At 38.3% G+C, this 11098-nt stretch overlaps 1 protein-coding gene across 1 annotated transcript; it reads right to left on the bottom strand.

The window, feature by feature from the left end:
• Positions 1-2919: 2919 nt before the first annotated feature.
• LOC145040357 (uncharacterized) lies at positions 2920-4989 on the bottom strand. The gene has a single exon (XM_078988297.1). The coding sequence runs from the start codon at positions 4987-4989 to the stop codon at positions 2920-2922; it is 2070 nt and encodes a 689-aa protein (XP_078844423.1).
• Between the last annotated feature and the right edge of the window lie 6109 nt (positions 4990-11098).

Genomic DNA, 11098 nt, shown 5'->3' with positions numbered 1-11098 from the left:
TAGATGAAAGGAAATGATCTCTAGCTCCCAAAATCGCCTCTTGCAGGTCTCTAATGGTGGAAAATCGTGAATGAGCTTCTAGATCTGATCCCCAAGGGTTATGGCAAGCCAAATGACCAAAATGCGCAAACTGGGTAGTTGCGCGGGTACCCGCGTGACGAAAATTCTACCCGCGCAAATGTTGCTGTAATGCTATTGGTCCACCAAGCCACTCCACCCTTCCACTACCAAAGATTCCTTTGGTCCCCCCTCCTTGTCCATGTAATTTGAAATGCACCAATCATCATTTAGCCACCAAATGGATGCTCCAAGCCCAAAATTTGAATTTTATGATCCATCTTCATAAGCCCAAATAATCCAAGCCAATAACTTTCAAAGCCCAATTCTTCCTCTTTGATTCCGCCAAGCCCAATAATGCCTCAGGAGCCCACTAAGCCCGTCTCCAATCAACCCACAACCGCAACAAGCACCGAAAAACCTACAAAATATCTTATGCAACATAACAAGCACTCGGTACGATCCATACTAAAGAAAAGTAAATAAAATACAATGCATTAATGATAAAAAGATCTAAAAAAAATCTAAAATAAACTAATAAAAATAAGGAAATAAAATAAGCTATCAAATCACCACAAGCTTAAAACTAACTTGTCCTCAAGTTAGAACAAGACTAAAAATGAGCTCGGGATGAACTATCTAAAAAGGAAAAAGAAAGATACCATAGAACTTGGTCAACATCAATCAACATGGTCAGAATTAGTCCTTCAATGGACCCTACACATCTTCAAAATGTTCCCCGCTTTAGAGCCATAAACCACATTCTCAACCACTTGATGGGCGAATAGATCACGGCTGGATGCGGTCGCGGTGTGCAAGACAAAGGAAACAGAGATGCGCCCAGTGGGGGCACTTTAAATCACCAATGTAGACCATAGTGCACGAAGGAAAGGCGCCTCTTCACACACTATGACTCCTACATTTGTTAGGCCAAAGTGTATAATAACGAAATAGGGTTTTGCAGCACGGCCTCCGGGCAAACATCCGGTTTCAGAGGCTTCTCCCTTGTACTGTCCTTTACAGTCTACCGTCTCATCGTCGGGGCCTTTTCTCACCAAAAATCAAAAATAAAATAAAATAATAAAAATTATACTTAACTTAAATCTAAACCTAACAACCTAAATATTCAATCTTGAACTTCTGTTATTGGGTCTTTAATCACATTTGCTGCTTGACATCCAGTTTTTTTTTTTTTTTTTTTTTTTTTTTTTTTTTTTTTTTTGCAAACTAGATATATAACATAAGTCTTGAACTTGGAATCTTGTTCTTCTTTTTGTGTTGCTCTTTTTCTTCATTTTTTTCTTCTTTTTTTTTGTTGCTTTTCTTGAATCATCTTTAATAGGCTCTTGTTTTCTTCACTTTTTCAAGTTTCTTCATTCTTTGTGTTGCTTCTTGGAAGGTCTAAGGATTTTCACCAAGTAACATAGGACTCCAATAGTGAAAATTGAGTGATAGATGGAGGCTAATATGAACACCTAATGATCATTGACAATGTGCCAAGATCAACTAAAAAGGGTGGGAAATGACTCAAAAATGGGTGTTACCGAAAAGACTTGGTCCCAAAAGATGTGAATTAGGGGACCCACTTCAAAGTTCATCAAGCACCTCAATGTAAGGTGTGATAAACAAAATCTATCTAACTATCTATTCTAGACCCCTAGAAAAATGATAACCCATTCTAAAAAGGTGGTGAGAATCTAACTAAGCAAGGCTCGGACGAGACTCGGGAGTACTAAGGGGTACTCCCTCCAAAACCAAGATGCGAGTCTTCAATATCTTCAATGTCTTCAAAATACCTTACCGGGCTAGTCTTTGCTCGCACACATTGGCATGACCAACCACATCCCTCCGCACCTAGACCCAATCAAGCTACCTGCATCTGACCCCCACACAAGCGGTCTCAAAGTGGTTTGTGAGGCTCAAAACGTGTCCCATTCATCAAATACAAGGAATTCCATATCAAGAGCCAGGACCAATCTATGATTCAATACTTATGACTCGGTGCTATGGTACCTATAGGGATGAGAAGACAAGAGAGAACAAAAATGCATGAACTTAAACTAGAATGCATCTAAAAAGTATGAAAATTAGAAAAGAAAGAAAGAAAATATGCAATATTTTTGAATTTTTTTATGCAATTTTTATGAATGCCCTAAATGACTAACTTTAAATGCAACTATATACAACCTAAATGCAATAAAAATAAAAGATTAGATTTCCTCACCCCAAGCTTAAAATTAAGCATTATCCTCAATGCTTAGGATGAGAGTAAGGAAGGATCATACCGGGATCAAGATGGAGGAGGCCCGCGAGGAGGATATGGAAGAAACACATGGGTCGCATAATGATGCTTGGATGGAGTTCTTGGTCGCCTAAATACACATGGATGAAAGCTTTGGTCGCGCAAAGGATGCATATGAAATGGCTCGAAATTTTCTTATGAAATGGCATATTTGCGCGGGTACCCTCGCAAACTTTACGCGGGTGGGGGGCAGCCGCGTGCACATGTCAGAATACATCCCATGTTGGGGTAATTTGGAACTCGGAATCTGCGTGGCTGGGGGCCGGTCGCGCAACGGCTGCACGGGCACCCGCGCGCAACAATCAGAGAGCACCCCATGTTGGTGTAATTTGGAACTAGGGACTTGCGCGGCTGGGGTCGGTCACGCAAAGTCTGCGCGGGCACCCGCGCGAAAGTCAAATTTTTGGAATTTTTCAAACTTCACCAAAATCACTGGAAGACTTCTATATGCTTATTTTTAGGCCAACTTCAAGTTTAGAAACACCCAAAACTTCAAGCGGAGATTATTGATTCACAATGCATTTATTTAACGTCTTTGCCAAGACATAGCCCCGCTTGCATCAGCCTTCGTAAATCGGTTTTTCCATTGTTACGTTGTCGAATTCTCCCATGTCAAAGACTTCATAAAATAGTTTCAAATGGTGCCCATTCACTTTGAAGATTTGGCTTGTTTCCAAACTCTTGATTTCAACCAAACTAGGATCAAACACTTTTATAACAATAAAAGGTCCATGCCATCGAGACCGCAATTCTTCCGGGAATAACTTTAAGCGTGAATGATAAAGAAGAACTTTTTGACCTGGAATAAAGTGTTTTTGGGTTATATTCTTGTCATGAAATGCCTTTTTCTTCGCTTTGCACCTTTTGAACCTTTTAATTATCTTCTTCTTGACCACTTCCATCATTGGAGGATCCAATCTTCTTTGAGGTTCCCTCTTAGGATTACAATCATCTTCCATGATTATCTTGTCTGTGCATACATTAGGGCTTATCCTATTTATTGGCTCAATCACATCAACCCGATACAATGGAGAAATGTTACTAGGGTACCTAATTCCTTCAAAGATGTTGAAGTGAATGGTTTCTCCATCAAACTCCATAGTTATCTTTCCTTTATGGACATCAATGATTGTGTGAGCGGTATGCATGAAAGGTCTTCCAAGGAGGATCATAGATGATTTGGAAGGAGTCTTCTCTTCAAGATTAATGACATAAAAATCTGCCGGAAAAACAAGTTGATTAACTTGTACTAACACATCCTCCAACACTCCTCTTGGAGACACACTTGACTTGTCTGCTAATTGAATGATTACTCCAGTTTCTTCCAAAGGTCCAACATTGAGAGATTGAAATACCGAATATGGCATCACATTGATCGAGGCTCCAAGATCTAACATAGCACTTTCGACATGCAAATCACCAATGGTACAAGGGATAGAAAATATTCCTGGATCCTTGCATTTGGGAGGTAACTTCTTTTGGATAATCGTAGACACATTTGCATTGACTTGAATCTTTTCATTTGCCTTGAATTTTTTCTTCTTGGTGCATAAATCCTTGAGGAATTTTGCATAACTTGGAATTTGCTTAATAGCATTCAATAGTGGAATGTTGATTTGGACCTTGCGGAAAGTTTCAAATAATTCATTTTCTTCCTCTATCTTCTTGGAAAAGGCTAACCGGGAAGGGAAGGGAGGTGGTATGACCAATGGTTTGATGGGTTTGTTGGAAGAGTCGGGTTGATCAACGTTTGGCACAACCGGTTCCTTTGGGGGAGCTAAAACTTTTGAAGGTTCAACCATGACGACTTCATCTTCTTCTTCTCTTGAAACTCTTTTAGGGTTGCTTTCTCCAAGTGTTTTCCCACTTCTCAAAGTTTTTGCACTCACATTGGGGTTCTTCTCAGTTTGAGATGGAAGTTTTCCCCTTTGTTCCATCTTGTTGAGAGCGGTGGCCAAGTCTCCGATTTGTGCTTGAATGTTTGAGAAGGTATTCTTGGTCTCTTGTTGAAACTGACTTTGGCTTTGAGCAAGAGAAGTAACGAGTTCTTGAAGGCTCATTTGATGGTTACCACTTGATTTGCCTTGTTGCGGAGGTTGTTGGTAATTTGGAGAGTTATAAGAAATTTGTGGATATGTAGGTTTTTGAGAGGGGTATTGTGGATGTTGTGGTCTCATCAAAAGATTTGGTGGATTTTGCTTTGGTGGATACGAGTTGTTTTGGTTATTCCTCCAATTTGGGTTGAAATTGTTTTGAAATTCCATGGGTCTTGGTTGATATTGATATCCGCACATTGCATTCACATCTTCCGGTTCACTTCCATGTGTGGGACACTTATCCGTATAATGGCCCGTCATTGCACAAATACCGCATACCATCAATTGTTGACCACTTCCCACCACCATTTGACTTAACACATTAGTCAAATCCAAGAGCTTTGATTCCAAATGTTGAGTGTTGCTAACTTCACCAACCACTTGTGTATAATTTCTCTTCATGTCATTTCGAGTCCCAAAATTCCTTTGATTTTGAGAAATGGTACCAAAAAGTAATCGGATCTCATGAGGGGTTTTGTTGAAGATGTCACCACCACTTGAAGCATCAATCATCCTCCAATCTTTTTCATTCATACCCTCATAAAATTGTTGAAGAAGTAGTTGTTCGGGTATATTGTGTTGAGGACAACTTGTACACAAATTATTGAAGCGCTCCCAAAAATCATGAAATGTTTCATTTTCCCCTTGACGAATCCCCAAAATGTCACTTCGTTGGCTTGATATCCGGGAGGTGGGATAGAATTTTCTATTGAAGGCCTTGAGTAACTCTTCCCATGTGTGAATAGATCCCGGTGGTAATTTGAATAACCACTCTCTAGCTTTGTCTTCCAAGGTGAGCGGGAATGCGGTTAACTTGAAATCATCCAATGTCACATTGTCGGGCAACATGCTAGCACATATCATATGAAATGACTTCAAATGATTTGAGGATCTTCTCTATCCAACCCATGGAACTTGGTAAGTTTATGGATGAAACTTGACTTCAATTCAATCCCTCAGCGGTTTGCGGGATAAACAATAGCAAGAGGTGTATGAGTAACATCCGTTTCCATCATTTGTCTAAGTGGCAACTCTTGAGGGGGATTGGGTGGATTGGGGTTATTGGGATATTGTTGCAAGTAATTGGGTGGTTGTTGGTAAGGTGGATATGGGTATTGTTGGGGATTGTAGATTGGTGGTGGATAAGGTTGGTAGTTAGAGTATTGGTTGTAAGGAGGTTGTTGTTGTGGGTACATTGGGTTTTGGTACATTGGAGGGGGTTGGTAATTGGGTTGATTTAGGGAATGTACTTGTTGAACTTGAAAAGAATTGTTTTGAGGTTGGTTGTTTTGGTGGAAGTGTTGGTTTTGTATTTGTGGTGGTGGTTGATAATTGGGTTGGTTTTGAGGAGGGGCTTGATTCCAAGGTGGCATATCAATGAGAGGTTCTTGTGGTTGTTGTCTTGGTTGATGGGGTGGCGTATTGGAATCTTGATTGATTGGGTTTGGGTTAGGATTATGAGGTGGAGTGTGATTCATGGCTATGTGGTTTTCAAACAGAATGTCTTCAAAGGAATGACCAATAATTGGAGAACTTGGTTCGGTGTCAGTATCACTTGAAGTATGAACTTGATCTTCTATGTTGATTAGTGGAGAAGAGGAAGAATCTTGAACTAGTTGTTGTTGCTTTGCTTGTTTGGATAACTTTTTCAACCTTTTTGCTTCTCTTTCAATTTCTGGATTGTAGAATAGTTCACCGGTTCTTGTAGACCTAGGCATAAACAATCTAATAACAAAAAACCAATTTCCCCGTCAACGGCGCCAAAACTTGGTTGGGATGTCAAGCCCACCAAGAAAATTACACCCTTTGATTGCTAAATAAACATAATATAATGGTAAAAAGGGGTATCGATCCTCGGGGAAATGGTTGTATTCAATCACCAATGCAATTCAATAGAACTAGTGAAATTAAACTAACTAACTACAATTAAAATAAAAGAGGGGGTGTTTGATTACTTGAAAACTAAAATACTTGAATAACTAAAAACCTTGCAATTAAGCAAGTTGACGAGATGCTCAAAGATTGGGAATAATTGGTTAACTAAGGTAATTCAACACAATGAACATTTGTGTGTTTATCATTAGGATCTAATACAAAGTTTATCCTTCATCCCAAATTGGTTATAGCAATCATGAAGCATGATATGCCAAGATTCCTCATAGGTAGTATGGAGGTTGGGGAAGCCCACAACACACCTTCTTAATTAAGATCAAGGGTCAATTGAAGCAATTAATCCCAAGAAATCAATTAGCCTTAAGAATGAAGGAATCCCCAATTCCTAGAGGATATCAAATGCTTACACATCCATAAAGGAGATATGATTCATAAGCTAGAGATGATTTCTACCATCATAAAGCATTTGTTCTAGATACATTCAATGATCCAATGCAAAATCAATGAAATAAATCAACTATTGCTCAATCAAATACTAAGCTCATGATCAAAGTATCAAATAAGCATAAGAATTGCAAACTAGAATCATAAACATGGAATAAATTGATAATCAACATAAATCCTTCAAAACCCACAAACATTCATTGGTTTTCAGCCAAAGTTAACCAAATAAGAGTATTAGCCACTCATGGCAACAAAGTAACAAGAACAATAATCTAATTGCATAAAGAAACTACCTAAGATTTGGAAAGATGAAAGGAAATGATCTCTAGCTCCCAAAATCGCCTCTTGCAGGTCTCGAATGGTGGAAAATCGTGAATGAGCTTCTAGATCAGATCCCCAAGGGTTATGGCAAGCCAAATGACCAAAATGCCCAAACTGGGCAGTTGCGCGGGTACCCGCGCGACGAAAATTCCACCCGCACAATTGTTGCTGTAATGCTATTGGTCCACCAAGCCACTCCACCCTTCCACTACCAAAGATTCCTTTGGTCCCCCCTCCTTGTCCATGTAATTTGAAATGCACCAATCATCATTTAGCCACCAAATGGATGCTCCAAGCCCAAAATTTGAATTTTATGATCCATCTTCATAAGCCCAAATAATCCAAGCCAATAACTTTCAAAGCCCAATTCTTCCTCTTTGATTCCGCCAAGCCCAATAATGCCTCGGGAGCCCACTAAGCCCGTCTCCAATCAACCCACAACCGCAACAAGCATCGAAAAACCTACAAAATATCTTATGCAACATAACAAACACCCGGTACGATCCATACTAAAGAAAAGTAAATAAAATACAATGCATTAATGATAAAAAGATCTAAAAAAATCTAAAATAAACTAATAAAAATAAGGAAATAAAGTAAGCTATCAGTTTGGTAAGTAGGTTTATACATATGTATGTGTTAAAGGACTTAATACATTGTTATCATTAATACATAATAAGTTGTTGTCATTGTCATCTCTTACAAAACCAAAAAATTACCATACATAACACATGCATCTACTTACTGCCAAACTTGACCAAAATGCCCTTACACCTAAACTACTACTACCATTCCACCTGAACCTAACTAATACCCACAACTTCACAGTGTTTTAACCATAACATTGTGAACCATAAACCCCATCACTATCACCACCACCAAAAGCATGACCATCATAAGTAGCTCCACCTTCAACAGGTTTAAAATATCCAATTGAACTTCTTTGTTGTTCTTGGCCTCCTCCGAAAGCTTCAAAACCTCCATTGCAAATTCTTTATTGTTGTTAGCCTCCCCCAAAACCATATGGAACTTCCACATAGTTCCTTGTAGTAAGTGTTTGGTAGGGTTGGATCAAGCCATAAAAAAAGCCGCATTTTTTTTGGAGTCCTGCACAACAATCACTTGTTCATAATGCATCAACAAGACCACAAAAAACAACTTAATATTACCTAAATTTCCTGTATGGATTATCGATAATTTAGGAGATCAAGAATGTCGCATGTTCATCACAATCGCATCTCAAATCTTCAGACCAATGATTCCTTAAAGCCCACTCTTATTAACCTTGTGTGTGCGTGTTGGAGGAGCTTACCATCTTTTTGATTTGACGTTGGAGAGAAGAATCGACCCAAAACTACCTGCAATGTTCGACTAAGGAGTAAACCTGTTGAAACCTGTCACAACTAGAAATTTTTGTGCCTTGTAACTACAACACTTAAGTCAAATTATGAATCAAAGACATAAGAGCATGTATGATGCATACTCTATGACAACAAAATTTCAATCAAACACACCATGTAAGCATTTCAGGTAGTCAATAAGCAATTGGAAACCCTAGAAGTTCTTGTTTAAGTCCATTTTGAATAGGACTTCCTTATTGGGCCCAATGGACCAATAAGCTTCCAATTTGACCACCTTGCGCTTAGAACTCTTAAATGGGCTCTAATTGGACCCAATTCCATTTATTTCAATATTTTGGGCCATATTGGGCCTACAATGAAATAAATTAATTATATGAACCATTTTGGGCCATAATTAACCTAATTTAGCCCTAATAGGTCACAAGACTCACATTTATGATTATTTGGACCAAACATCACTTAACATAACCATGAAAATGGCTTAAGCATACAAGGCCCAAATTCTTTTCACTTCCTCTGTAATTCTCGGCCCAAGCCAAAAAGGAGAAAAAGAAGTTGACTTTTGCATGACACCTCATCTTTGCATGGAAGATATCTAGGTTATTACACTTCAAACATCCATGCCATCTCATGTTTTCATGCAACTCACTTCAAAAATCACTCTTCTCTCCTCTCTCTCTCTTGCTCTCGGCCGATTCCAAGCACACACACACACACACACATTTCTCTCACAAATCTCTCAAGGAAACTCCCTTTACTCTTCATCAACTTCTCGAAATTTAGAAGGTTTTTCAAGAAGATATTTCCACAAATTCTTCATCTAAGGTAAGATCATGCTTGGATCTATGATCTAGGTTCTTTGTTTTATCAAAAATCTCTTTCTAATCCATGCAAAATCATGATCACTCTCTTAGAAACCCTCTAAGTTCGAAATCATCAAAGGAAGGCTTGTTAGGGCTGAAAACAACATCAAGCTCCTTCCAATCTTCTTCAAAACCGAAACTACAACTCAAGGTGAGCTTCATACCCCATTTCTTTCGTTTTTTATGAGTTTTTATGGGGGATAGTACAAGAAAATGTGTAGATCTATAAGTAAATGTATGCTTTGTGCGATTTGATGCATGTTTGTGTGTAATATCATGTGTTGTGATGAATATGTTATCCAAAAACTACCTAAAAACCAAGATCTATAACATGAGGGATGAAAGAAACATAACTTACACCATTTTACACTAATCAGGTCAAGAAAAATAGTTCATTTGGTTAGGATGAACATATTTGCACATAAAACCCATTTTTGGGTTTAAATTTTCAAAAATACAAAACTAAGGACCCAAAACGACATATTATAATTTCTGGAGGTTGATAAGGGTCCAAACAGTTTCTAATACAATTTTTCTGAATATCAACATTTTTTAGGGGCTTAAAATGTAAATTTTGAACCTAATGGGCTAAAATGGGCTTTTCGGCCCAATAAGCTCCAATTTGTGAAATTTTTAAATTTGAGGGGCTGGAAATGTAACTTTCTGTAAAACAGGGGAGTTCAAGTGTATTAAAACCATTTCAAATGTCAAAAATGTTTTTCAAATTCAGAAGGGATCAAAAATGCAAAACTTTTCCATTTTGGGCCAAAACTGTAAAAGTTGCAAAAATGGAGGTTCCAACCGAGAAAACTTCATTTTTGAAGGACTTAAGCTGTTTACAAAGTAAATTTGGGCTGAAAATGTCTTTTCAATAAGTTATGGTACTAAAGTGTCAAGAAAAAAAATGGTTTGAGGACTAAAATGGAAATTCTTTTATATAAAGAAGTGCAAATTTTATCAAAGAAGGGTCGTGAAAAGGTAAAATCTTACTTTTAAACAAATAAACCCCTTAAGACAAAATACGAGATCCACGACTACCGGCGAAACGTAATAACAAATACACTTTCAACACCAATATCGTTACCAAACGAATTGATTCGGTCTCGAATCAATAACAAATCAAAAATCAATAAACAATAGTACTTCAATAAACACTCGAAACCTACGAGGAGTCAATATTCAATCTTTGGGCTCGAAAGTTTCATATCGTGCTTGTTGGGCCTTGCTAGCCAATAACATGATCTTTAGGCCCGAAGAGAACGCGCTTACATGTTATTGGGCCTTCTATGACCTAATTCCATGTAAAACGACTTTCAATAGCTCTATTGTGTTGTTCGGCCCCAAGGGTCCATTGGTACTGCTAATGAAGTCGAGAAGTCAAATGCAAGTCGGGCCAAGCGCCTTTCGTATTCCCGATAGCCTTGAACAACTTATGGAAATAAAGGGGTCTTCATACCCTCCTTTCTCCTCGGTTGTGGGGCTATGAGAAGTCAAGGTGGTTGGATTAAGTGAGTAGTACGGACGACGCCTAAAGGATCGCTTGTAATTGGTAGTTATAAACTAGTCATTTTCATTAATGTGTGACTATAACAACTCACAACCCATAATTAATCCAATGTCACCTAGGTAATGAAAAACAATCGTCGTATCAGTATAACAATAAATAAGACACGTAATTTTATGTATTGGGAAAACATTGGGTTTTCCCGGGGAGTTCAACACTTTTACTTATGTGATGTATACAAAGTTCAACAATTATAC

The sequence above is a fragment of the Lactuca saligna genome, chromosome 4 (genome assembly GCF_052625555.1).
Source record: "Lactuca saligna cultivar CGN05327 chromosome 4, ASM5262555v1, whole genome shotgun sequence".
Classification (NCBI taxonomy): Eukaryota; Viridiplantae; Streptophyta; class Magnoliopsida; order Asterales; family Asteraceae; genus Lactuca; species Lactuca saligna.
This window is presented reverse-complemented; position numbering and strand designations above follow the sequence as displayed.